Genomic DNA, 27414 nt, shown 5'->3' with positions numbered 1-27414 from the left:
AAAGATGGCCAATTCACGACTGCAAAAGTTCAATCTATCCATGTGCAAAAGTTCAATCTATCCGTGTGGTTGGTTGACACTTCTTGGTGCCAAAAAAGTGAAAAAGAGACGCAAACGAATTCAAAATCTAAATGTGGCATCACCTGGGTGGGTTGGAAAATCAGAGCTCAAACTGTAGCATACGTTCATTATGCAATACGTTCTTTGTGCAATTGATTTCCAAATTACTCTGCAACTCAACTCCAATGATATATAATTTGGGTTCAATCCCAGACATAGGCCTAAATGGAGAAAAACAAATGTAGACACAATAAGGCAGCAGACGAGACGACACCAAATAAACAGATCTTGTTTATTTTCAGTAGTTACGTACATAAACCAAATGAAGTGTTAAGAAGTGCCAAAGTGCAAGCAGGTGAGTGCAGGAGGCGCAGCAGGTGGTGGTATTGTCATTTGATTGCATGACGTGCAGACACAGGCAAAAGACTAGTTTGTTGAATCTGTAAGAATGAAACAAAGTGAAACGAAAGAGTTAAATAGTTCTTTTCTATTTTTGGATAACAGTTTAGGAAAGGTGCACCGGTCCTGGAAGTAATGCAATACCAGGTCAATGCGTGGAGTGGACAGAGCAAGCTCTTCTTCCATCTCCCTGTTCTAAAAATCCATTTAATATATGGCCCCCAGATAGGGGGCGTATCAGATATTAAACTGATAAGAACAGATACTACACTTGATCTTAGCCAAAAGGCCGAGAAGCGATAACCCATTAAGGGCACGGAAAAAACACGCTCCGTTCTGACCTGACTCACACAATCAAGGAGAATGCTAGAGCAGCCACCAATAATCTATGAAGAGCGGCCTCCTGCTGCTTGCGGCCCTGTCCAAGGTGCTTCCAGCTACTGCAATGACTGACCCACAGCAAGGGCCTTTTTTTTTTTTTTTTTTTTTTTTTTTTTTTGCCCACCACTTGCCTTTACCATAGCTTAGTTACAAGCAGAAGTGCTTTGGGTTTCTTTCCCATACTCTCTTGCTAGCTGCATGATTTGCATTGGCACCGCCTCCTGCAAACCTCTGCCACACCCACCCAAAAGACGCTTTGCGGCCTTCCTTTCTTCGAGCCGTGTCCCTGCAGTTTATTAGACAGTGTAACCCTTCATTGAAATGCTCAGAAACATTGCTCGGAATGTTCACAGTGTCTACGGAATGTTCAGGAAGAAGAGAATGTTGACAGTCAGAACACAGAATGTTGGTGCATTCTCATTCTAATTTTCAAACAACCAACATTCTACTCTGATGTCAGTGTGTTCTGATGTTTACAAGTATTGCACTTGCTTGCTGAGGTCCATTGGAGGGAGACACAGACCACGAGATGCTTTCTCCAATTGATTGTCCTTGCAAATAGGGACCCAAAAAGGTTTCTTGATGGTCGCACGATGCCGAAAGAGGCACATTTAAACCCGTAACAAAACCATTTATTGGAAACAAATTGCTTGACCAAATGAGCGCCAATTTCAAATGATTAAGCATAAACCTAGTCTCCCAAATTTCTATGTGGGGACAAAGTTTGCAAAATATTCAAGTTGTCCAAATGAAAAGATGGCCAATTCACGACTGCAAAAGTTCAATCTATCCATGTGCAAAAGTTCAATCTATCCGTGTGGTTGGTTGACACTTCTTGGTGCCAAAAAAGTGAAAAAGAGACGCAAACGAATTCAAAATCTAAATGTGGCATCACCTGGGTGGGTTGGAAAATCAGAGCTCAAACTGTAGCATACGTTCATTATGCAATACGTTCTTTGTGCAATTGATTTCCAAATTACTCTGCAACTCAACTCCAATGATATATAATTTGGGTTCAATCCCAGACATAGGCCTAAATGGAGAAAAACAAATGTAGACACAATAAGGCAGCAGACGAGACGACACCAAATAAACAGATCTTGTTTATTTTCAGTAGTTACGTACATAAACCAAATGAAGTGTTAAGAAGTGCCAAAGTGCAAGCAGGTGAGTGCAGGAGGCGCAGCAGGTGGTGGTATTGTCATTTGATTGCATGACGTGCAGACACAGGCAAAAGACTAGTTTGTTGAATCTGTAAGAATGAAACAAAGTGAAACGAAAGAGTTAAATAGTTCTTTTCTATTTTTGGATAACAGTTTAGGAAAGGTGCACCGGTCCTGGAAGTAATGCAATACCAGGTCAATGCGTGGAGTGGACAGAGCAAGCTCTTCTTCCATCTCCCTGTTCTAAAAATCCATTTAATATATGGCCCCCAGATAGGGGGCGTATCAGATATTAAACTGATAAGAACAGATACTACACTTGATCTTAGCCAAAAGGCCGAGAAGCGATAACCCATTAAGGGCACGGAAAAAACACGCTCCGTTCTGACCTGACTCACACAATCAAGGAGAATGCTAGAGCAGCCACCAATAATCTATGAAGAGCGGCCTCCTGCTGCTTGCGGCCCTGTCCAAGGTGCTTCCAGCTACTGCAATGACTGACCCACAGCAAGGGCCTTTTTTTTTTTTTTTTTTTTTTTTTTTTTTTGCCCACCACTTGCCTTTACCATAGCTTAGTTACAAGCAGAAGTGCTTTGGGTTTCTTTCCCATACTCTCTTGCTAGCTGCATGATTTGCATTGGCACCGCCTCCTGCAAACCTCTGCCACACCCACCCAAAAGACGCTTTGCGGCCTTCCTTTCTTCGAGCCGTGTCCCTGCAGTTTATTAGACAGTGTAACCCTTCATTGAAATGCTCAGAAACATTGCTCGGAATGTTCACAGTGTCTACGGAATGTTCAGGAAGAAGAGAATGTTGACAGTCAGAACACAGAATGTTGGTGCATTCTCATTCTAATTTTCAAACAACCAACATTCTACTCTGATGTCAGTGTGTTCTGATGTTTACAAGTATTGCACTTGCTTGCTGAGGTCCATTGGAGGGAGACACAGACCACGAGATGCTTTCTCCAATTGATTGTCCTTGCAAATAGGGACCCAAAAAGGTTTCTTGATGGTCGCACGATGCCGAAAGAGGCACATTTAAACCCGTAACAAAACCATTTATTGGAAACAAATTGCTTGACCAAATGAGCGCCAATTTCAAATGATTAAGCATAAACCTAGTCTCCCAAATTTCTATGTGGGGACAAAGTTTGCAAAATATTCAAGTTGTCCAAATGAAAAGATGGCCAATTCACGACTGCAAAAGTTCAATCTATCCATGTGCAAAAGTTCAATCTATCCGTGTGGTTGGTTGACACTTCTTGGTGCCAAAAAAGTGAAAAAGAGACGCAAACGAATTCAAAATCTAAATGTGGCATCACCTGGGTGGGTTGGAAAATCAGAGCTCAAACTGTAGCATACGTTCATTATGCAATACGTTCTTTGTGCAATTGATTTCCAAATTACTCTGCAACTCAACTCCAATGATATATAATTTGGGTTCAATCCCAGACATAGGCCTAAATGGAGAAAAACAAATGTAGACACAATAAGGCAGCAGACGAGACGACACCAAATAAACAGATCTTGTTTATTTTCAGTAGTTACGTACATAAACCAAATGAAGTGTTAAGAAGTGCCAAAGTGCAAGCAGGTGAGTGCAGGAGGCGCAGCAGGTGGTGGTATTGTCATTTGATTGCATGACGTGCAGACACAGGCAAAAGACTAGTTTGTTGAATCTGTAAGAATGAAACAAAGTGAAACGAAAGAGTTAAATAGTTCTTTTCTATTTTTGGATAACAGTTTAGGAAAGGTGCACCGGTCCTGGAAGTAATGCAATACCAGGTCAATGCGTGGAGTGGACAGAGCAAGCTCTTCTTCCATCTCCCTGTTCTAAAAATCCATTTAATATATGGCCCCCAGATAGGGGGCGTATCAGATATTAAACTGATAAGAACAGATACTACACTTGATCTTAGCCAAAAGGCCGAGAAGCGATAACCCATTAAGGGCACGGAAAAAACACGCTCCGTTCTGACCTGACTCACACAATCAAGGAGAATGCTAGAGCAGCCACCAATAATCTATGAAGAGCGGCCTCCTGCTGCTTGCGGCCCTGTCCAAGGTGCTTCCAGCTACTGCAATGACTGACCCACAGCAAGGGCCTTTTTTTTTTTTTTTTTTTTTTTTTTTTTTTGCCCACCACTTGCCTTTACCATAGCTTAGTTACAAGCAGAAGTGCTTTGGGTTTCTTTCCCATACTCTCTTGCTAGCTGCATGATTTGCATTGGCACCGCCTCCTGCAAACCTCTGCCACACCCACCCAAAAGACGCTTTGCGGCCTTCCTTTCTTCGAGCCGTGTCCCTGCAGTTTATTAGACAGTGTAACCCTTCATTGAAATGCTCAGAAACATTGCTCGGAATGTTCACAGTGTCTACGGAATGTTCAGGAAGAAGAGAATGTTGACAGTCAGAACACAGAATGTTGGTGCATTCTCATTCTAATTTTCAAACAACCAACATTCTACTCTGATGTCAGTGTGTTCTGATGTTTACAAGTATTGCACTTGCTTGCTGAGGTCCATTGGAGGGAGACACAGACCACGAGATGCTTTCTCCAATTGATTGTCCTTGCAAATAGGGACCCAAAAAGGTTTCTTGATGGTCGCACGATGCCGAAAGAGGCACATTTAAACCCGTAACAAAACCATTTATTGGAAACAAATTGCTTGACCAAATGAGCGCCAATTTCAAATGATTAAGCATAAACCTAGTCTCCCAAATTTCTATGTGGGGACAAAGTTTGCAAAATATTCAAGTTGTCCAAATGAAAAGATGGCCAATTCACGACTGCAAAAGTTCAATCTATCCATGTGCAAAAGTTCAATCTATCCGTGTGGTTGGTTGACACTTCTTGGTGCCAAAAAAGTGAAAAAGAGACGCAAACGAATTCAAAATCTAAATGTGGCATCACCTGGGTGGGTTGGAAAATCAGAGCTCAAACTGTAGCATACGTTCATTATGCAATACGTTCTTTGTGCAATTGATTTCCAAATTACTCTGCAACTCAACTCCAATGATATATAATTTGGGTTCAATCCCAGACATAGGCCTAAATGGAGAAAAACAAATGTAGACACAATAAGGCAGCAGACGAGACGACACCAAATAAACAGATCTTGTTTATTTTCAGTAGTTACGTACATAAACCAAATGAAGTGTTAAGAAGTGCCAAAGTGCAAGCAGGTGAGTGCAGGAGGCGCAGCAGGTGGTGGTATTGTCATTTGATTGCATGACGTGCAGACACAGGCAAAAGACTAGTTTGTTGAATCTGTAAGAATGAAACAAAGTGAAACGAAAGAGTTAAATAGTTCTTTTCTATTTTTGGATAACAGTTTAGGAAAGGTGCACCGGTCCTGGAAGTAATGCAATACCAGGTCAATGCGTGGAGTGGACAGAGCAAGCTCTTCTTCCATCTCCCTGTTCTAAAAATCCATTTAATATATGGCCCCCAGATAGGGGGCGTATCAGATATTAAACTGATAAGAACAGATTTTTTTTTTTTTTTAAGCCCGAGGTGCAATGGCTTCAAACACCCAGTGGAAAACAGTGCAAAACTGTGCTGGGGGCATAGGACCTTGGACCCTCTCCAAAAGGAGAAGGGCCCCGTTACTCCCCAACTCCTCAGAGCCAAAAGGTCAACTGAGGAGAAAAGGGTCTTCGGATCTCCCCTCGCCGAAGCTTGAGGAGACCCCTTGAGTCCCCGACCCCCGGAGCCAAAAGGCCCCTTAGGGGGCAAGGGTCTTCAGACTTCCCTCCGCCTCACGGCTCGGGGTCGTCCCTTTCTCCCCAGGGTTGGCCGAAGCTTCCCCCTGGGGAACGAACAAAACCTTCAGCCCTCCCCAAAAGGAGAGGGCCATGGCTACAAGGGGAGAGGTGGCCCATAAGGGTCTCACCTAAACCCCATCAAAACACGTGACACAACACACAAATAACATAAAAATGTGTAGTGAAGGTGCAAAAAAAGTGCAAACACACGTGTAAAATAAATAAATAAGACCCCAGCCTTACAGGCCGTGGGAAAAATAAAAATTATCCTTGCCCTAGCCAAAAGGCCGGGGCAAAGGAAAGTGCAGACAGAAGTAGGTGAAGTGCAAGTGCAAAGTGCCGTACTAGTGCAATGGGTGTGACCAATACCCGTGCATTTTCAGGCACCCCTGGCTCTGCCATACCAGGGGCACAGGCACCTCGGGCTTCAGGCTGCTCCCGGCCCTGGCAAGACCAAGTGTTTCTCCGTTCCCTGCCAGGGTACTGGACCAACCACCCTTAAGAGAGTGAGTACTACGCCCCGGCCGTTCTCCGCTCCAACGCAGGGGCCTCCTTCGCCCCCTTTTAGGACAGCGGATACTAGCGCCGAGTGTTTCCCCACTCTCTACCAGGAGTCAGTCCTCCCCCAGCACAGTACTCCACAGGGTTTTTCCCCATTCTCCCCCAGAAGCGACATCCAAACCTCTGGAGGCAGAACAGGTACTCCACCCCATGTTTCCCAAGAACAGATACTACACTTGATCTTAGCCAAAAGGCCGAGAAGCGATAACCCATTAAGGGCACGGAAAAAACACGCTCCGTTCTGACCTGACTCACACAATCAAGGAGAATGCTAGAGCAGCCACCAATAATCTATGAAGAGCGGCCTCCTGCTGCTTGCGGCCCTGTCCAAGGTGCTTCCAGCTACTGCAATGACTGACCCACAGCAAGGGCCTTTTTTTTTTTTTTTTTTTTTTTTTTTTTTTGCCCACCACTTGCCTTTACCATAGCTTAGTTACAAGCAGAAGTGCTTTGGGTTTCTTTCCCATACTCTCTTGCTAGCTGCATGATTTGCATTGGCACCGCCTCCTGCAAACCTCTGCCACACCCACCCAAAAGACGCTTTGCGGCCTTCCTTTCTTCGAGCCGTGTCCCTGCAGTTTATTAGACAGTGTAACCCTTCATTGAAATGCTCAGAAACATTGCTCGGAATGTTCACAGTGTCTACGGAATGTTCAGGAAGAAGAGAATGTTGACAGTCAGAACACAGAATGTTGGTGCATTCTCATTCTAATTTTCAAACAACCAACATTCTACTCTGATGTCAGTGTGTTCTGATGTTTACAAGTATTGCACTTGCTTGCTGAGGTCCATTGGAGGGAGACACAGACCACGAGATGCTTTCTCCAATTGATTGTCCTTGCAAATAGGGACCCAAAAAGGTTTCTTGATGGTCGCACGATGCCGAAAGAGGCACATTTAAACCCGTAACAAAACCATTTATTGGAAACAAATTGCTTGACCAAATGAGCGCCAATTTCAAATGATTAAGCATAAACCTAGTCTCCCAAATTTCTATGTGGGGACAAAGTTTGCAAAATATTCAAGTTGTCCAAATGAAAAGATGGCCAATTCACGACTGCAAAAGTTCAATCTATCCATGTGCAAAAGTTCAATCTATCCGTGTGGTTGGTTGACACTTCTTGGTGCCAAAAAAGTGAAAAAGAGACGCAAACGAATTCAAAATCTAAATGTGGCATCACCTGGGTGGGTTGGAAAATCAGAGCTCAAACTGTAGCATACGTTCATTATGCAATACGTTCTTTGTGCAATTGATTTCCAAATTACTCTGCAACTCAACTCCAATGATATATAATTTGGGTTCAATCCCAGACATAGGCCTAAATGGAGAAAAACAAATGTAGACACAATAAGGCAGCAGACGAGACGACACCAAATAAACAGATCTTGTTTATTTTCAGTAGTTACGTACATAAACCAAATGAAGTGTTAAGAAGTGCCAAAGTGCAAGCAGGTGAGTGCAGGAGGCGCAGCAGGTGGTGGTATTGTCATTTGATTGCATGACGTGCAGACACAGGCAAAAGACTAGTTTGTTGAATCTGTAAGAATGAAACAAAGTGAAACGAAAGAGTTAAATAGTTCTTTTCTATTTTTGGATAACAGTTTAGGAAAGGTGCACCGGTCCTGGAAGTAATGCAATACCAGGTCAATGCGTGGAGTGGACAGAGCAAGCTCTTCTTCCATCTCCCTGTTCTAAAAATCCATTTAATATATGGCCCCCAGATAGGGGGCGTATCAGATATTAAACTGATAAGAACAGATACTACACTTGATCTTAGCCAAAAGGCCGAGAAGCGATAACCCATTAAGGGCACGGAAAAAACACGCTCCGTTCTGACCTGACTCACACAATCAAGGAGAATGCTAGAGCAGCCACCAATAATCTATGAAGAGCGGCCTCCTGCTGCTTGCGGCCCTGTCCAAGGTGCTTCCAGCTACTGCAATGACTGACCCACAGCAAGGGCCTTTTTTTTTTTTTTTTTTTTTTTTTTTTTTTGCCCACCACTTGCCTTTACCATAGCTTAGTTACAAGCAGAAGTGCTTTGGGTTTCTTTCCCATACTCTCTTGCTAGCTGCATGATTTGCATTGGCACCGCCTCCTGCAAACCTCTGCCACACCCACCCAAAAGACGCTTTGCGGCCTTCCTTTCTTCGAGCCGTGTCCCTGCAGTTTATTAGACAGTGTAACCCTTCATTGAAATGCTCAGAAACATTGCTCGGAATGTTCACAGTGTCTACGGAATGTTCAGGAAGAAGAGAATGTTGACAGTCAGAACACAGAATGTTGGTGCATTCTCATTCTAATTTTCAAACAACCAACATTCTACTCTGATGTCAGTGTGTTCTGATGTTTACAAGTATTGCACTTGCTTGCTGAGGTCCATTGGAGGGAGACACAGACCACGAGATGCTTTCTCCAATTGATTGTCCTTGCAAATAGGGACCCAAAAAGGTTTCTTGATGGTCGCACGATGCCGAAAGAGGCACATTTAAACCCGTAACAAAACCATTTATTGGAAACAAATTGCTTGACCAAATGAGCGCCAATTTCAAATGATTAAGCATAAACCTAGTCTCCCAAATTTCTATGTGGGGACAAAGTTTGCAAAATATTCAAGTTGTCCAAATGAAAAGATGGCCAATTCACGACTGCAAAAGTTCAATCTATCCATGTGCAAAAGTTCAATCTATCCGTGTGGTTGGTTGACACTTCTTGGTGCCAAAAAAGTGAAAAAGAGACGCAAACGAATTCAAAATCTAAATGTGGCATCACCTGGGTGGGTTGGAAAATCAGAGCTCAAACTGTAGCATACGTTCATTATGCAATACGTTCTTTGTGCAATTGATTTCCAAATTACTCTGCAACTCAACTCCAATGATATATAATTTGGGTTCAATCCCAGACATAGGCCTAAATGGAGAAAAACAAATGTAGACACAATAAGGCAGCAGACGAGACGACACCAAATAAACAGATCTTGTTTATTTTCAGTAGTTACGTACATAAACCAAATGAAGTGTTAAGAAGTGCCAAAGTGCAAGCAGGTGAGTGCAGGAGGCGCAGCAGGTGGTGGTATTGTCATTTGATTGCATGACGTGCAGACACAGGCAAAAGACTAGTTTGTTGAATCTGTAAGAATGAAACAAAGTGAAACGAAAGAGTTAAATAGTTCTTTTCTATTTTTGGATAACAGTTTAGGAAAGGTGCACCGGTCCTGGAAGTAATGCAATACCAGGTCAATGCGTGGAGTGGACAGAGCAAGCTCTTCTTCCATCTCCCTGTTCTAAAAATCCATTTAATATATGGCCCCCAGATAGGGGGCGTATCAGATATTAAACTGATAAGAACAGATACTACACTTGATCTTAGCCAAAAGGCCGAGAAGCGATAACCCATTAAGGGCACGGAAAAAACACGCTCCGTTCTGACCTGACTCACACAATCAAGGAGAATGCTAGAGCAGCCACCAATAATCTATGAAGAGCGGCCTCCTGCTGCTTGCGGCCCTGTCCAAGGTGCTTCCAGCTACTGCAATGACTGACCCACAGCAAGGGCCTTTTTTTTTTTTTTTTTTTTTTTTTTTTTTGCCCACCACTTGCCTTTACCATAGCTTAGTTACAAGCAGAAGTGCTTTGGGTTTCTTTCCCATACTCTCTTGCTAGCTGCATGATTTGCATTGGCACCGCCTCCTGCAAACCTCTGCCACACCCACCCAAAAGACGCTTTGCGGCCTTCCTTTCTTCGAGCCGTGTCCCTGCAGTTTATTAGACAGTGTAACCCTTCATTGAAATGCTCAGAAACATTGCTCGGAATGTTCACAGTGTCTACGGAATGTTCAGGAAGAAGAGAATGTTGACAGTCAGAACACAGAATGTTGGTGCATTCTCATTCTAATTTTCAAACAACCAACATTCTACTCTGATGTCAGTGTGTTCTGATGTTTACAAGTATTGCACTTGCTTGCTGAGGTCCATTGGAGGGAGACACAGACCACGAGATGCTTTCTCCAATTGATTGTCCTTGCAAATAGGGACCCAAAAAGGTTTCTTGATGGTCGCACGATGCCGAAAGAGGCACATTTAAACCCGTAACAAAACCATTTATTGGAAACAAATTGCTTGACCAAATGAGCGCCAATTTCAAATGATTAAGCATAAACCTAGTCTCCCAAATTTCTATGTGGGGACAAAGTTTGCAAAATATTCAAGTTGTCCAAATGAAAAGATGGCCAATTCACGACTGCAAAAGTTCAATCTATCCATGTGCAAAAGTTCAATCTATCCGTGTGGTTGGTTGACACTTCTTGGTGCCAAAAAAGTGAAAAAGAGACGCAAACGAATTCAAAATCTAAATGTGGCATCACCTGGGTGGGTTGGAAAATCAGAGCTCAAACTGTAGCATACGTTCATTATGCAATACGTTCTTTGTGCAATTGATTTCCAAATTACTCTGCAACTCAACTCCAATGATATATAATTTGGGTTCAATCCCAGACATAGGCCTAAATGGAGAAAAACAAATGTAGACACAATAAGGCAGCAGACGAGACGACACCAAATAAACAGATCTTGTTTATTTTCAGTAGTTACGTACATAAACCAAATGAAGTGTTAAGAAGTGCCAAAGTGCAAGCAGGTGAGTGCAGGAGGCGCAGCAGGTGGTGGTATTGTCATTTGATTGCATGACGTGCAGACACAGGCAAAAGACTAGTTTGTTGAATCTGTAAGAATGAAACAAAGTGAAACGAAAGAGTTAAATAGTTCTTTTCTATTTTTGGATAACAGTTTAGGAAAGGTGCACCGGTCCTGGAAGTAATGCAATACCAGGTCAATGCGTGGAGTGGACAGAGCAAGCTCTTCTTCCATCTCCCTGTTCTAAAAATCCATTTAATATATGGCCCCCAGATAGGGGGCGTATCAGATATTAAACTGATAAGAACAGATACTACACTTGATCTTAGCCAAAAGGCCGAGAAGCGATAACCCATTAAGGGCACGGAAAAAACACGCTCCGTTCTGACCTGACTCACACAATCAAGGAGAATGCTAGAGCAGCCACCAATAATCTATGAAGAGCGGCCTCCTGCTGCTTGCGGCCCTGTCCAAGGTGCTTCCAGCTACTGCAATGACTGACCCACAGCAAGGGCCTTTTTTTTTTTTTTTTTTTTTTTTTTTTTTGCCCACCACTTGCCTTTACCATAGCTTAGTTACAAGCAGAAGTGCTTTGGGTTTCTTTCCCATACTCTCTTGCTAGCTGCATGATTTGCATTGGCACCGCCTCCTGCAAACCTCTGCCACACCCACCCAAAAGACGCTTTGCGGCCTTCCTTTCTTCGAGCCGTGTCCCTGCAGTTTATTAGACAGTGTAACCCTTCATTGAAATGCTCAGAAACATTGCTCGGAATGTTCACAGTGTCTACGGAATGTTCAGGAAGAAGAGAATGTTGACAGTCAGAACACAGAATGTTGGTGCATTCTCATTCTAATTTTCAAACAACCAACATTCTACTCTGATGTCAGTGTGTTCTGATGTTTACAAGTATTGCACTTGCTTGCTGAGGTCCATTGGAGGGAGACACAGACCACGAGATGCTTTCTCCAATTGATTGTCCTTGCAAATAGGGACCCAAAAAGGTTTCTTGATGGTCGCACGATGCCGAAAGAGGCACATTTAAACCCGTAACAAAACCATTTATTGGAAACAAATTGCTTGACCAAATGAGCGCCAATTTCAAATGATTAAGCATAAACCTAGTCTCCCAAATTTCTATGTGGGGACAAAGTTTGCAAAATATTCAAGTTGTCCAAATGAAAAGATGGCCAATTCACGACTGCAAAAGTTCAATCTATCCATGTGCAAAAGTTCAATCTATCCGTGTGGTTGGTTGACACTTCTTGGTGCCAAAAAAGTGAAAAAGAGACGCAAACGAATTCAAAATCTAAATGTGGCATCACCTGGGTGGGTTGGAAAATCAGAGCTCAAACTGTAGCATACGTTCATTATGCAATACGTTCTTTGTGCAATTGATTTCCAAATTACTCTGCAACTCAACTCCAATGATATATAATTTGGGTTCAATCCCAGACATAGGCCTAAATGGAGAAAAACAAATGTAGACACAATAAGGCAGCAGACGAGACGACACCAAATAAACAGATCTTGTTTATTTTCAGTAGTTACGTACATAAACCAAATGAAGTGTTAAGAAGTGCCAAAGTGCAAGCAGGTGAGTGCAGGAGGCGCAGCAGGTGGTGGTATTGTCATTTGATTGCATGACGTGCAGACACAGGCAAAAGACTAGTTTGTTGAATCTGTAAGAATGAAACAAAGTGAAACGAAAGAGTTAAATAGTTCTTTTCTATTTTTGGATAACAGTTTAGGAAAGGTGCACCGGTCCTGGAAGTAATGCAATACCAGGTCAATGCGTGGAGTGGACAGAGCAAGCTCTTCTTCCATCTCCCTGTTCTAAAAATCCATTTAATATATGGCCCCCAGATAGGGGGCGTATCAGATATTAAACTGATAAGAACAGATTTTTTGATTGAAAAAAGCATTCTTTATTAACATAAAGATGGCAAAAAACATACATAAATCACACATACAAGTGTACTGTGTCGCAGCACAGCCTAAACCCAATACACTATCAAACATAATCAAACATACAATATAATGCATTGCAAAACATATAGCACAAGGCATCCTATACTATACATAATACTTTGCATTATTCATTCACTACTTAAACAAAAACAACAATCAACAAGGTCTATGGGTGTGGAGGGTAGAGGGGAAGGGAGGGGGGAATCACAGAACTGAAGTTTTTATTGAAAGACAGACACATATATGGGAAGGGTAAATAAATAGAAAGACATATCAACAAAACATCAGTCTCTGTGAAAAATGGGGGAAGGGGCCACTGTCCCAGTCCTTGTTGGACAATCAAGCATGGGGGGAGGGGGCAGAAGAAGGGGGGTTTAGTCCTCTTCTTCCTCAGGGCTGTCCATGATGGAATAGTCTCTTAGCAGGCTGTGAATCAGCCTGCGACAGTCCTGGATAGACATCCTCTCCCTCCGCAGAATGAGGCGATTCCTGGCAAGCCACAAAGCGTCCTTAACACAGTTCATAAGGCGCCAGGCCTCCTGGATTGCCCCATAGGTGTGGGTGCCAGGAAACAGTCCGTAAAGTACCGAGTGGTACGAAAGGTTGCTCCTTGGCACACAGTCTTTGAGTTCATTTTCCAGGGCATCTAACAACAACTGTGCATAAGTACAGTCCCAAAACAAGTGCATAGCTGTTTCCTCGTGAGAGATGCACCAGGGGCAATGTCTGTACCTGCACAGGTTACGGGAGTGCATGAATGTCCTTAGGGGCAGACCCCCTTGGATTGCCATCCATGACATGTCCTTGTGTCTATTTGTGAGCCTTTTGGAGGCCACATTGTCCCATACCTGCTTGGCAGTTGCTGAAGGGAGCCCTGGAATAGGCTCCATGACGTCTTTTGCTCTGATGAGCTTGTGGATAGTCTTTGGTTTCCACAAGTCAGGTTTAACTCCCTCCAGTTGGTGCTCCCTCACAAACTTGGACACGTCCAGGTAGAACCAGGGAGTGTTCCAGTTGTAAGGGATGGAGCTGTCCCACTTAGCCCAGCCTAGGGCCCTCCAAAGGGGTAGGAGGAAAAAGCGAGACATGGAGTTTCCTGCAGAGTCATTATCAGTCTCACACAAAGTCCTGCGGATACAGTTGCAAACAAAGAAGGCTCGCAGCATGGTGGGGATATCTGGTATTCCCTTTCCACCTTTGAGGGGCTCCTTGTACATAACTGTCCGCTTTACTCTGTCCATCTTGGAGCCCCAGATGAAGTGAAACACTGCCCTTGTGATGGCCCTGCAGACCGTGACCAGAGGTGGCCAGGCCTGCGCTGTGTACTGCAGAACGGGAAGGATCTCGTTGCGCAGTACAAGTGCTTTTCCTTCGATGGTAAGGTCTCTGAGGCTCCACAGTCCAATTTTTTGCCTTACAGTGGCAAGTCTTTCGTCCCAGCACTTCAGGGCCGCACCTTCACCACCAAGCCAGACTCCCAGAATTTTGATGAAGTCCGGCTTGACAGCAAAGGGGAATGGAGCGGAGGATGACAGGTGCCACTGCCCGAACAGCATAGCCTCTGACTTCCCGCAGTTGACTTTTGCCCCTGAAGCTCGGCCGAAGCTCTCGCAGGTCTGGACGAGTGCTGTCACCGAACTCTGGTCAGCGCAGAAGACAGTGACGTCGTCCATGTACAGCGAGCACTTGGCCTCTCTACGGTCTGGACCCGGTGCGATGACCCCTCTGATCTCTGGTTTCCGTCTGATGCATACAGCCAGGAGCTCTATAACACAAACAAAAAGAAGAGGTGAAAGAGGGCAGCCTTGTCTGACCCCAGATAGAATAGGAAAGGGGTCAGTCTTCCAGCCGTTCACCAACACCGAGCTGTGAATATCAAGGTACATCAGGTTAACATACGTGCAAAACATTTCACCAAGCCCAAACCTCTGCAGGACCCTACCCATCAACTCATGTGAGACACGGTCAAAGGCCTTCTCCTGGTCAAGGCTGACCAGAGCCGCATGCACGTTCCGGTCCTTGATGTAATGGACCGTGTCTCTGAGGAGGGCAAGGCTATCTGCAATCCTGCGGCCAGGAATGCCGCAGGTCTGGTCCGGGTGAATGATCTGTCCGATGACAGCCTTCAGCCTGTTGGCAAGTACCTTGGCCAGGATCTTGTAGTCCACGTTCAGGAGAGAGATGGGCCTCCAATTTTTCAGCTCACATCTCTCCCCCTTACGCTTATACAAGATCGTGATCAGTCCCTCCCTCAGTGAAGGAGGCATTTTGCCCTCCACCACCATCTCCTTGTACAGCTCGAGCAGGTCCGGGCCAATGAGGTCCCACAGCGCTACATAGAGCTCTGCTGGGAGACCATCACTGCCCGGGGTCCTGCCCTGCCTAAAGGATTTAGCGGCAGAGTGCAACTCCTCCAACACCAAGGGAGCATCCATGGCTGCTTTACCTGCAGGATCAATAGTGTTAGTGATACCTGACAGGAACTCATCAGCCACAGTACTGTCCGTCGTCTTTGGGGAGTAGAGGTCGCCATAGTAGTCCGTGATGACCTTCATGACGCCCTCCTTCCCCTGCCTGGGAATACCGGTCTCATCTCGCAGCTCAGTCAGGGGCGTGTGGCCAGAGTGGAGTTTCCTGAAAAAGAAAGAGTTACATTTCTCACCCTTCTCCAGGTTCTCCACCTTGGAACGGAAGACGATGCGTCTGGATTCCTCCTCGAAGTGCCCTTTCAGGCTCTTTTTGGTCTCCTCCAGATCATCTCTCACGTCCCAGCCGCACCGTTGGAGGTCCTGCAGGGACTGCAGTTGTCTCTGCAGTCCCTTGAAGTTCCTCTTTCGGTCGCACGCCTGTTGTCTTCCTTTGACCTGAAAGAAACTGCGAATGTTAGCCTTAACATATTCCCACCAATCACTCATGCATTCAAAATAGCATTTATCATTCTTCCATGTGATGTAGGCATCCTTCAGCTCGGCCAGCACCTCCTCCCTTTCCAGCAGAGCACAGTTCAACTTCCAGGAGCCTGGGCCAGGAGGAAAACCATTGCCCAGGTCTCCTTGGAAGAGAATGGCTCTGTGGTCAGAGAAGAAGCAGGGAACCATAGCGTGCCTGTTCTGCTTCACTGCTCTAGAGGTAAACACAAAGTCAATGCGGGAATGCACCGAGCCATCGGGGCGGCTCCACGTGTAATTCACGGAGCCAGCCCCCATGGAGCCCACAGCATCCCGCAGAGAAGCTTCGGTTACCATTTCTATGAGCAGTTTAGATGTCAAATCAAGCTTAGCAGTGTTGCAGGTGCTGCGTCCATCCTCTTCCATGGGGCAGTTGAAATCTCCGGCCATCACTACTGCCCTAGTGGTTGCGAGCTGCAGCCGCAGGGTCTGGAAAAGCTCCAAACGCTCGTTCTTACCAGGGGGTGCATACACACAGATTAGCCTAATAGGCTCACCTGCCCAGGAGCCGTCTACGATAAGCAATCTGCCGCAGACGAGCTCCTGAACAGAATCTAGTGTGAAGAGGCTCCCCCTAATAAGAATGGCGACCCCTGCAGACTTACACTCACCCCCACCAGACCAATAGGACGGACCGTGAGACCACTGCCGGCCCAGATGTCTATAAGACCTGGAAAAAGGAATAGAGCATTCCTGCAACATGTAAACATCACATTTCTGAGTATCTAAAAATGCAAACACAGACTGTCTTCTAAACTTATCCTTAATACTCCTCACATTAATGGTAAAAAGGGAAAAAGACACCATTAGTTGGGAGAAAAAAGGTTAGAACACGGAAAATACATTTAGCTACCACTCTTGTCGGGCGGTGCTTCCTCTTGAACGGTTGCTGGGTCGCCCTGTTGGGGCGGCTGCATACAGCTCTGGATCAGCTGTTCGATTAAGTTGTCAGCATTAAGGTCAGGTACTACCTCCTCCACGAGGCTTTCCACCATCGCCTCCATCTCGTCCTCTAGTGGAAGAGGGTTCTCGACCTGTTCTACCGCCAACTTCTTGGAAGGGTCGGGGTCAGCAGCTGGGCTGTCAAACTCCTTTCGCTTCCTGCTCGACTGTTGAGTGCCTGCAGAGGGTACAAGAGGGGGAAACTCTTCCTCGGAGAGGAGAGAGACAGGGGGGGTGGAAGAGACAGTGGGATGGAGGAGGGAGCGGGAGGGAGAGGGGGGAGGGGTTGTGCCAGCAGTGGGGGTGGGAGTTGCTGTCACAGTGGGAGGAGGGCGTGGGGTAGGATGGGTGGGAAGGGGTGGGGTAGGAAGGGTAGGACGGGTGCGGGGGGGTGGGGTGGGGGTGGAAGGTTTCTTACCCTCCTGGCGCCTCTGCTGGCCTTGTCCAGTCACTGCTGCCACATAGGATTTTGCCCTATTGGGGCAGTCTCTGTAGACATGGTTCACCTCCCCACAGAGGTTGCATGTCTTCTGGGTGGGGCAATCCTTGGTGTCGTGTCCCGCCACCTTGCACTTCTTGCAGGCTGCCACCTTGCAGTCTCTCCCAATGTGGTCCTTCCCACCGCAGGTCTTGCAGATCCGCGGCTGGTCCGGATAACTGAGAAATCCTGCAGATGCGCCCAGGGAGAAGAACTGTGGCAGGTGCACAACTCCATCGGGGCTCCAGTTATCTTTTAGGAGCTTGACGATGACAGCCCACTTGCCTGTCCAGAAGCCATTCCTGTCCAGGATCTTGGAGGGCTCCTTGATCACCGTGCAGAAACGGCCCAGGAAAGTGGCGATGTCCTTGCCAGGCGTGTGTGGGTTCCGCATTGAAACCGTCACCCGCCTCTCCTCTCTTTGAATAGGGCAATTGCCCACAAAGCGAGAGAAAGGGGATTCAGGCCTCGCCGCTTTCACCGCTTCCCAGTACCTCTTGCAGATTGCAATGGAGGCAAAGGTCACGTAAAAGATGCCCTTGATGTAGTTCTGTATGCTGAGGGTTTCAGCAGTCGAGAACCCCTGTTCAAGGATCATCTTCTTGCCGAAGGTCTCCGTCGTCATGTCCGGCATCTTTCCTTCCACCTCCTTCAGCTTCATCACGACGGTCTGCCTCATCCAGGGCTCCAAGGCTGGGGTACCCTTGGGCTGGGTCTGGCTGGGCTTCTCGGGGGCTGTTGCTGGAGGGGCGGTGGAGGTGGATGGGACCTGGTCGGGCAGAGCTTCGGCCGGCTTCGGTCCCTTCTTTGCCGCCTTCTTCCTGGCAGAGGTGGCTGGAGCGGAGGCTGAGGCTGGCACCGGGGTGGGGGCAGCTGAGGCCATCTCTCCTGCTTCTTGCCCGGGGTCGAAGTTGGGCTGGAGAAGGGTCTGCGGCGGTCGGAGGTCGGAAGTCGCTTTCGCAGAGGGCAGAGCAAACAAGTCTAACCCAATGCCAGTCGAAGTCCTTCCTCGTCGCGGTCGCAGGGTCTGGTCGCCGCTGGTCAGAGGTCGGGAGACGGCTTCGCAGAGGGCAGAGCAAACAAGTCTAGCCCAATGCTGGTCGAAGTCCTTCCTCGTCGCAGGGTCTGGTCGTCGCTGGTCGGAGGTCGGTTTCACAGAGGGCAGAGCAAACAAGTCTGACCCTCTGCTACTTGTAGTCCTTCCTCGTCGCAGTCGGCAGTCTGGGGGACGCTGGTCGGAGCTTGGCAGTCGCTTCTTCAGAGGGCAGAGCAGCAAGTCTAACCCTCGGCAAGTCGAATCCTTCTTCCTCTCAGCAGTCCTCTTTCAGCTTCCTCGGCCGGTGCAGGTCCAGAAAAAAAGCGGCAGCAGGTCCTCTGGAGCCCGAGTGTAGTCACAGTCCAGTCAGTCAGCACTGATAAGAACAGATACTACACTTGATCTTAGCCAAAAGGCCGAGAAGCGATAACCCATTAAGGGCACGGAAAAAACACGCTCCGTTCTGACCTGACTCACACAATCAAGGAGAATGCTAGAGCAGCCACCAATAATCTATGAAGAGCGGCCTCCTGCTGCTTGCGGCCCTGTCCAAGGTGCTTCCAGCTACTGCAATGACTGACCCACAGCAAGGGCCTTTTTTTTTTTTTTTTTTTTTTTTTTTTTTGCCCACCACTTGCCTTTACCATAGCTTAGTTACAAGCAGAAGTGCTTTGGGTTTCTTTCCCATACTCTCTTGCTAGCTGCATGATTTGCATTGGCACCGCCTCCTGCAAACCTCTGCCACACCCACCCAAAAGACGCTTTGCGGCCTTCCTTTCTTCGAGCCGTGTCCCTGCAGTTTATTAGACAGTGTAACCCTTCATTGAAATGCTCAGAAACATTGCTCGGAATGTTCACAGTGTCTACGGAATGTTCAGGAAGAAGAGAATGTTGACAGTCAGAACACAGAATGTTGGTGCATTCTCATTCTAATTTTCAAACAACCAACATTCTACTCTGATGTCAGTGTGTTCTGATGTTTACAAGTATTGCACTTGCTTGCTGAGGTCCATTGGAGGGAGACACAGACCACGAGATGCTTTCTCCAATTGATTGTCCTTGCAAATAGGGACCCAAAAAGGTTTCTTGATGGTCGCACGATGCCGAAAGAGGCACATTTAAACCCGTAACAAAACCATTTATTGGAAACAAATTGCTTGACCAAATGAGCGCCAATTTCAAATGATTAAGCATAAACCTAGTCTCCCAAATTTCTATGTGGGGACAAAGTTTGCAAAATATTCAAGTTGTCCAAATGAAAAGATGGCCAATTCACGACTGCAAAAGTTCAATCTATCCATGTGCAAAAGTTCAATCTATCCGTGTGGTTGGTTGACACTTCTTGGTGCCAAAAAAGTGAAAAAGAGACGCAAACGAATTCAAAATCTAAATGTGGCATCACCTGGGTGGGTTGGAAAATCAGAGCTCAAACTGTAGCATACGTTCATTATGCAATACGTTCTTTGTGCAATTGATTTCCAAATTACTCTGCAACTCAACTCCAATGATATATAATTTGGGTTCAATCCCAGACATAGGCCTAAATGGAGAAAAACAAATGTAGACACAATAAGGCAGCAGACGAGACGACACCAAATAAACAGATCTTGTTTATTTTCAGTAGTTACGTACATAAACCAAATGAAGTGTTAAGAAGTGCCAAAGTGCAAGCAGGTGAGTGCAGGAGGCGCAGCAGGTGGTGGTATTGTCATTTGATTGCATGACGTGCAGACACAGGCAAAAGACTAGTTTGTTGAATCTGTAAGAATGAAACAAAGTGAAACGAAAGAGTTAAATAGTTCTTTTCTATTTTTGGATAACAGTTTAGGAAAGGTGCACCGGTCCTGGAAGTAATGCAATACCAGGTCAATGCGTGGAGTGGACAGAGCAAGCTCTTCTTCCATCTCCCTGTTCTAAAAATCCATTTAATATATGGCCCCCAGATAGGGGGCGTATCAGATATTAAACTGATAAGAACAGATACTACACTTGATCTTAGCCAAAAGGCCGAGAAGCGATAACCCATTAAGGGCACGGAAAAAACACGCTCCGTTCTGACCTGACTCACACAATCAAGGAGAATGCTAGAGCAGCCACCAATAATCTATGAAGAGCGGCCTCCTGCTGCTTGCGGCCCTGTCCAAGGTGCTTCCAGCTACTGCAATGACTGACCCACAGCAAGGGCCTTTTTTTTTTTTTTTTTTTTTTTTTTTTTTGCCCACCACTTGCCTTTACCATAGCTTAGTTACAAGCAGAAGTGCTTTGGGTTTCTTTCCCATACTCTCTTGCTAGCTGCATGATTTGCATTGGCACCGCCTCCTGCAAACCTCTGCCACACCCACCCAAAAGACGCTTTGCGGCCTTCCTTTCTTCGAGCCGTGTCCCTGCAGTTTATTAGACAGTGTAACCCTTCATTGAAATGCTCAGAAACATTGCTCGGAATGTTCACAGTGTCTACGGAATGTTCAGGAAGAAGAGAATGTTGACAGTCAGAACACAGAATGTTGGTGCATTCTCATTCTAATTTTCAAACAACCAACATTCTACTCTGATGTCAGTGTGTTCTGATGTTTACAAGTATTGCACTTGCTTGCTGAGGTCCATTGGAGGGAGACACAGACCACGAGATGCTTTCTCCAATTGATTGTCCTTGCAAATAGGGACCCAAAAAGGTTTCTTGATGGTCGCACGATGCCGAAAGAGGCACATTTAAACCCGTAACAAAACCATTTATTGGAAACAAATTGCTTGACCAAATGAGCGCCAATTTCAAATGATTAAGCATAAACCTAGTCTCCCAAATTTCTATGTGGGGACAAAGTTTGCAAAATATTCAAGTTGTCCAAATGAAAAGATGGCCAATTCACGACTGCAAAAGTTCAATCTATCCATGTGCAAAAGTTCAATCTATCCGTGTGGTTGGTTGACACTTCTTGGTGCCAAAAAAGTGAAAAAGAGACGCAAACGAATTCAAAATCTAAATGTGGCATCACCTGGGTGGGTTGGAAAATCAGAGCTCAAACTGTAGCATACGTTCATTATGCAATACGTTCTTTGTGCAATTGATTTCCAAATTACTCTGCAACTCAACTCCAATGATATATAATTTGGGTTCAATCCCAGACATAGGCCTAAATGGAGAAAAACAAATGTAGACACAATAAGGCAGCAGACGAGACGACACCAAATAAACAGATCTTGTTTATTTTCAGTAGTTACGTACATAAACCAAATGAAGTGTTAAGAAGTGCCAAAGTGCAAGCAGGTGAGTGCAGGAGGCGCAGCAGGTGGTGGTATTGTCATTTGATTGCATGACGTGCAGACACAGGCAAAAGACTAGTTTGTTGAATCTGTAAGAATGAAACAAAGTGAAACGAAAGAGTTAAATAGTTCTTTTCTATTTTTGGATAACAGTTTAGGAAAGGTGCACCGGTCCTGGAAGTAATGCAATACCAGGTCAATGCGTGGAGTGGACAGAGCAAGCTCTTCTTCCATCTCCCTGTTCTAAAAATCCATTTAATATATGGCCCCCAGATAGGGGGCGTATCAGATATTAAACTGATAAGAACAGATTTTTTTGATTGAAAAAAGCATTCTTTATTAACATAAAGATGGCAAAAAACATACATAAATCACACATACAAGTGTACTGTGTCGCAGCACAGCCTAAACCCAATACACTATCAAACATAATCAAACATACAATATAATGCATTGCAAAACATATAGCACAAGGCATCCTATACTATACATAATACTTTGCATTATTCATTCACTACTTAAACAAAAACAACAATCAACAAGGTCTATGGGTGTGGAGGGTAGAGGGGAAGGGAGGGGGGAATCACAGAACTGAAGTTTTTATTGAAAGACAGACACATATACTACACTTGATCTTAGCCAAAAGGCCGAGAAGCGATAACCCATTAAGGGCACGGAAAAAACACGCTCCGTTCTGACCTGACTCACACAATCAAGGAGAATGCTAGAGCAGCCACCAATAATCTATGAAGAGCGGCCTCCTGCTGCTTGCGGCCCTGTCCAAGGTGCTTCCAGCTACTGCAATGACTGACCCACAGCAAGGGCCTTTTTTTTTTTTTTTTTTTTTTTTTTTTTTGCCCACCACTTGCCTTTACCATAGCTTAGTTACAAGCAGAAGTGCTTTGGGTTTCTTTCCCATACTCTCTTGCTAGCTGCATGATTTGCATTGGCACCGCCTCCTGCAAACCTCTGCCACACCCACCCAAAAGACGCTTTGCGGCCTTCCTTTCTTCGAGCCGTGTCCCTGCAGTTTATTAGACAGTGTAACCCTTCATTGAAATGCTCAGAAACATTGCTCGGAATGTTCACAGTGTCTACGGAATGTTCAGGAAGAAGAGAATGTTGACAGTCAGAACACAGAATGTTGGTGCATTCTCATTCTAATTTTCAAACAACCAACATTCTACTCTGATGTCAGTGTGTTCTGATGTTTACAAGTATTGCACTTGCTTGCTGAGGTCCATTGGAGGGAGACACAGACCACGAGATGCTTTCTCCAATTGATTGTCCTTGCAAATAGGGACCCAAAAAGGTTTCTTGATGGTCGCACGATGCCGAAAGAGGCACATTTAAACCCGTAACAAAACCATTTATTGGAAACAAATTGCTTGACCAAATGAGCGCCAATTTCAAATGATTAAGCATAAACCTAGTCTCCCAAATTTCTATGTGGGGACAAAGTTTGCAAAATATTCAAGTTGTCCAAATGAAAAGATGGCCAATTCACGACTGCAAAAGTTCAATCTATCCATGTGCAAAAGTTCAATCTATCCGTGTGGTTGGTTGACACTTCTTGGTGCCAAAAAAGTGAAAAAGAGACGCAAACGAATTCAAAATCTAAATGTGGCATCACCTGGGTGGGTTGGAAAATCAGAGCTCAAACTGTAGCATACGTTCATTATGCAATACGTTCTTTGTGCAATTGATTTCCAAATTACTCTGCAACTCAACTCCAATGATATATAATTTGGGTTCAATCCCAGACATAGGCCTAAATGGAGAAAAACAAATGTAGACACAATAAGGCAGCAGACGAGACGACACCAAATAAACAGATCTTGTTTATTTTCAGTAGTTACGTACATAAACCAAATGAAGTGTTAAGAAGTGCCAAAGTGCAAGCAGGTGAGTGCAGGAGGCGCAGCAGGTGGTGGTATTGTCATTTGATTGCATGACGTGCAGACACAGGCAAAAGACTAGTTTGTTGAATCTGTAAGAATGAAACAAAGTGAAACGAAAGAGTTAAATAGTTCTTTTCTATTTTTGGATAACAGTTTAGGAAAGGTGCACCGGTCCTGGAAGTAATGCAATACCAGGTCAATGCGTGGAGTGGACAGAGCAAGCTCTTCTTCCATCTCCCTGTTCTAAAAATCCATTTAATATATGGCCCCCAGATAGGGGGCGTATCAGATATTAAACTGATAAGAACAGATTTTTTGATTGAAAAAAGCATTCTTTATTAACATAAAGATGGCAAAAAACATACATAAATCACACATACAAGTGTACTGTGTCGCAGCACAGCCTAAACCCAATACACTATCAAACATAATCAAACATACAATATAATGCATTGCAAAACATATAGCACAAGGCATCCTATACTATACATAATACTTTGCATTATTCATTCACTACTTAAACAAAAACAACAATCAACAAGGTCTATGGGTGTGGAGGGTAGAGGGGAAGGGAGGGGGGAATCACAGAACTGAAGTTTTTATTGAAAGACAGACACATATATGGGAAGGGTAAATAAATAGAAAGACATATCAACAAAACATCAGTCTCTGTGAAAAATGGGGGAAGGGGCCACTGTCCCAGTCCTTGTTGGACAATCAAGCATGGGGGGAGGGGGCAGAAGAAGGGGGGTTTAGTCCTCTTCTTCCTCAGGGCTGTCCATGATGGAATAGTCTCTTAGCAGGCTGTGAATCAGCCTGCGACAGTCCTGGATAGACATCCTCTCCCTCCGCAGAATGAGGCGATTCCTGGCAAGCCACAAAGCGTCCTTAACACAGTTCATAAGGCGCCAGGCCTCCTGGATTGCCCCATAGGTGTGGGTGCCAGGAAACAGTCCGTAAAGTACCGAGTGGTACGAAAGGTTGCTCCTTGGCACACAGTCTTTGAGTTCATTTTCCAGAACAGATACTACACTTGATCTTAGCCAAAAGGCCGAGAAGCGATAACCCATTAAGGGCACGGAAAAAACACGCTCCGTTCTGACCTGACTCACACAATCAAGGAGAATGCTAGAGCAGCCACCAATAATCTATGAAGAGCGGCCTCCTGCTGCTTGCGGCCCTGTCCAAGGTGCTTCCAGCTACTGCAATGACTGACCCACAGCAAGGGCCTTTTTTTTTTTTTTTTTTTTTTTTTTTTTTGCCCACCACTTGCCTTTACCATAGCTTAGTTACAAGCAGAAGTGCTTTGGGTTTCTTTCCCATACTCTCTTGCTAGCTGCATGATTTGCATTGGCACCGCCTCCTGCAAACCTCTGCCACACCCACCCAAAAGACGCTTTGCGGCCTTCCTTTCTTCGAGCCGTGTCCCTGCAGTTTATTAGACAGTGTAACCCTTCATTGAAATGCTCAGAAACATTGCTCGGAATGTTCACAGTGTCTACGGAATGTTCAGGAAGAAGAGAATGTTGACAGTCAGAACACAGAATGTTGGTGCATTCTCATTCTAATTTTCAAACAACCAACATTCTACTCTGATGTCAGTGTGTTCTGATGTTTACAAGTATTGCACTTGCTTGCTGAGGTCCATTGGAGGGAGACACAGACCACGAGATGCTTTCTCCAATTGATTGTCCTTGCAAATAGGGACCCAAAAAGGTTTCTTGATGGTCGCACGATGCCGAAAGAGGCACATTTAAACCCGTAACAAAACCATTTATTGGAAACAAATTGCTTGACCAAATGAGCGCCAATTTCAAATGATTAAGCATAAACCTAGTCTCCCAAATTTCTATGTGGGGACAAAGTTTGCAAAATATTCAAGTTGTCCAAATGAAAAGATGGCCAATTCACGACTGCAAAAGTTCAATCTATCCATGTGCAAAAGTTCAATCTATCCGTGTGGTTGGTTGACACTTCTTGGTGCCAAAAAAGTGAAAAAGAGACGCAAACGAATTCAAAATCTAAATGTGGCATCACCTGGGTGGGTTGGAAAATCAGAGCTCAAACTGTAGCATACGTTCATTATGCAATACGTTCTTTGTGCAATTGATTTCCAAATTACTCTGCAACTCAACTCCAATGATATATAATTTGGGTTCAATCCCAGACATAGGCCTAAATGGAGAAAAACAAATGTAGACACAATAAGGCAGCAGACGAGACGACACCAAATAAACAGATCTTGTTTATTTTCAGTAGTTACGTACATAAACCAAATGAAGTGTTAAGAAGTGCCAAAGTGCAAGCAGGTGAGTGCAGGAGGCGCAGCAGGTGGTGGTATTGTCATTTGATTGCATGACGTGCAGACACAGGCAAAAGACTAGTTTGTTGAATCTGTAAGAATGAAACAAAGTGAAACGAAAGAGTTAAATAGTTCTTTTCTATTTTTGGATAACAGTTTAGGAAAGGTGCACCGGTCCTGGAAGTAATGCAATACCAGGTCAATGCGTGGAGTGGACAGAGCAAGCTCTTCTTCCATCTCCCTGTTCTAAAAATCCATTTAATATATGGCCCCCAGATAGGGGGCGTATCAGATATTAAACTGATAAGAACAGATACTACACTTGATCTTAGCCAAAAGGCCGAGAAGCGATAACCCATTAAGGGCACGGAAAAAACACGCTCCGTTCTGACCTGACTCACACAATCAAGGAGAATGCTAGAGCAGCCACCAATAATCTATGAAGAGCGGCCTCCTGCTGCTTGCGGCCCTGTCCAAGGTGCTTCCAGCTACTGCAATGACTGACCCACAGCAAGGGCCTTTTTTTTTTTTTTTTTTTTTTTTTTTTTTGCCCACCACTTGCCTTTACCATAGCTTAGTTACAAGCAGAAGTGCTTTGGGTTTCTTTCCCATACTCTCTTGCTAGCTGCATGATTTGCATTGGCACCGCCTCCTGCAAACCTCTGCCACACCCACCCAAAAGACGCTTTGCGGCCTTCCTTTCTTCGAGCCGTGTCCCTGCAGTTTATTAGACAGTGTAACCCTTCATTGAAATGCTCAGAAACATTGCTCGGAATGTTCACAGTGTCTACGGAATGTTCAGGAAGAAGAGAATGTTGACAGTCAGAACACAGAATGTTGGTGCATTCTCATTCTAATTTTCAAACAACCAACATTCTACTCTGATGTCAGTGTGTTCTGATGTTTACAAGTATTGCACTTGCTTGCTGAGGTCCATTGGAGGGAGACACAGACCACGAGATGCTTTCTCCAATTGATTGTCCTTGCAAATAGGGACCCAAAAAGGTTTCTTGATGGTCGCACGATGCCGAAAGAGGCACATTTAAACCCGTAACAAAACCATTTATTGGAAACAAATTGCTTGACCAAATGAGCGCCAATTTCAAATGATTAAGCATAAACCTAGTCTCCCAAATTTCTATGTGGGGACAAAGTTTGCAAAATATTCAAGTTGTCCAAATGAAAAGATGGCCAATTCACGACTGCAAAAGTTCAATCTATCCATGTGCAAAAGTTCAATCTATCCGTGTGGTTGGTTGACACTTCTTGGTGCCAAAAAAGTGAAAAAGAGACGCAAACGAATTCAAAATCTAAATGTGGCATCACCTGGGTGGGTTGGAAAATCAGAGCTCAAACTGTAGCATACGTTCATTATGCAATACGTTCTTTGTGCAATTGATTTCCAAATTACTCTGCAACTCAACTCCAATGATATATAATTTGGGTTCAATCCCAGACATAGGCCTAAATGGAGAAAAACAAATGTAGACACAATAAGGCAGCAGACGAGACGACACCAAATAAACAGATCTTGTTTATTTTCAGTAGTTACGTACATAAACCAAATGAAGTGTTAAGAAGTGCCAAAGTGCAAGCAGGTGAGTGCAGGAG

At 44.9% G+C, this 27414-nt stretch overlaps 1 protein-coding gene, 9 non-coding genes and 7 pseudogenes across 10 annotated transcripts; all 17 read right to left on the bottom strand.

Annotated features, from left to right (window-relative positions):
* Positions 1-569: 569 nt before the first annotated feature.
* LOC148430668 (U2 spliceosomal RNA) lies at positions 570-760 on the bottom strand. The gene has a single exon (XR_015877419.1). It is a non-coding gene; the product is annotated as a U2 spliceosomal RNA (small nuclear RNA).
* A 1401-nt stretch (positions 761-2161) lies between these two features.
* Positions 2162-2352, bottom strand: LOC148430667 (U2 spliceosomal RNA). Its single transcript, XR_015877418.1, has one exon. It is a non-coding gene; the product is annotated as a U2 spliceosomal RNA (small nuclear RNA).
* A 1401-nt stretch (positions 2353-3753) lies between these two features.
* On the bottom strand, positions 3754-3944 carry LOC148430666 (U2 spliceosomal RNA). The gene has a single exon (XR_015877417.1). It is a non-coding gene; the product is annotated as a U2 spliceosomal RNA (small nuclear RNA).
* A 1401-nt stretch (positions 3945-5345) lies between these two features.
* On the bottom strand, positions 5346-5529 carry LOC148430665 (U2 spliceosomal RNA). The gene has a single exon (XR_015877380.1). It is a non-coding gene; the product is annotated as a U2 spliceosomal RNA (small nuclear RNA).
* Positions 5530-6467: 938 nt separating this feature from the next.
* On the bottom strand, positions 6468-6540 carry LOC148430664 (U2 spliceosomal RNA; annotated as a pseudogene).
* A 1401-nt stretch (positions 6541-7941) lies between these two features.
* LOC148430663 (U2 spliceosomal RNA) lies at positions 7942-8132 on the bottom strand. The gene has a single exon (XR_015877416.1). It is a non-coding gene; the product is annotated as a U2 spliceosomal RNA (small nuclear RNA).
* A 1401-nt stretch (positions 8133-9533) lies between these two features.
* LOC148430662 (U2 spliceosomal RNA) lies at positions 9534-9724 on the bottom strand. Its single transcript, XR_015877415.1, has one exon. It is a non-coding gene; the product is annotated as a U2 spliceosomal RNA (small nuclear RNA).
* Positions 9725-11124: 1400 nt separating this feature from the next.
* Positions 11125-11315, bottom strand: LOC148430661 (U2 spliceosomal RNA). Its single transcript, XR_015877413.1, has one exon. It is a non-coding gene; the product is annotated as a U2 spliceosomal RNA (small nuclear RNA).
* A 1400-nt stretch (positions 11316-12715) lies between these two features.
* LOC148430660 (U2 spliceosomal RNA) lies at positions 12716-12890 on the bottom strand (annotated as a pseudogene).
* A 3838-nt stretch (positions 12891-16728) lies between these two features.
* On the bottom strand, positions 16729-18054 carry LOC148430659 (uncharacterized). Its single transcript, XM_088466564.1, has one exon. The coding sequence runs from the start codon at positions 17980-17982 to the stop codon at positions 16729-16731; it is 1254 nt and encodes a 417-aa protein (XP_088322690.1). The 5' UTR covers positions 17983-18054.
* Positions 18055-18667: 613 nt separating this feature from the next.
* LOC148430658 (U2 spliceosomal RNA) lies at positions 18668-18767 on the bottom strand (annotated as a pseudogene).
* Positions 18768-20167: 1400 nt separating this feature from the next.
* On the bottom strand, positions 20168-20358 carry LOC148430657 (U2 spliceosomal RNA). The gene has a single exon (XR_015877412.1). It is a non-coding gene; the product is annotated as a U2 spliceosomal RNA (small nuclear RNA).
* A 1400-nt stretch (positions 20359-21758) lies between these two features.
* Positions 21759-21934, bottom strand: LOC148430656 (U2 spliceosomal RNA; annotated as a pseudogene).
* Positions 21935-22155: 221 nt separating this feature from the next.
* Positions 22156-22259, bottom strand: LOC148430655 (U2 spliceosomal RNA; annotated as a pseudogene).
* A 1400-nt stretch (positions 22260-23659) lies between these two features.
* On the bottom strand, positions 23660-23834 carry LOC148430654 (U2 spliceosomal RNA; annotated as a pseudogene).
* Positions 23835-24477: 643 nt separating this feature from the next.
* LOC148430653 (U2 spliceosomal RNA) lies at positions 24478-24564 on the bottom strand (annotated as a pseudogene).
* Positions 24565-25964: 1400 nt separating this feature from the next.
* On the bottom strand, positions 25965-26155 carry LOC148430652 (U2 spliceosomal RNA). The gene has a single exon (XR_015877411.1). It is a non-coding gene; the product is annotated as a U2 spliceosomal RNA (small nuclear RNA).
* Between the last annotated feature and the right edge of the window lie 1259 nt (positions 26156-27414).

Source organism: Taudactylus pleione, unplaced genomic scaffold (genome assembly GCF_031769625.1).
Source record: "Taudactylus pleione unplaced genomic scaffold, aTauple2 ptg003540l, whole genome shotgun sequence".
Classification (NCBI taxonomy): domain Eukaryota; kingdom Metazoa; phylum Chordata; class Amphibia; order Anura; family Myobatrachidae; genus Taudactylus; species Taudactylus pleione.
This window is presented reverse-complemented; position numbering and strand designations above follow the sequence as displayed.

What these genes read in the sequence shown, in the direction of transcription:
- LOC148430659 (XM_088466564.1), bottom strand. Translation starts at nt 17,982, where the DNA reads ATGAGGCAGACCGTCGTGATGAAGCTGAAGGAGGTGGAAGGAAAGATG.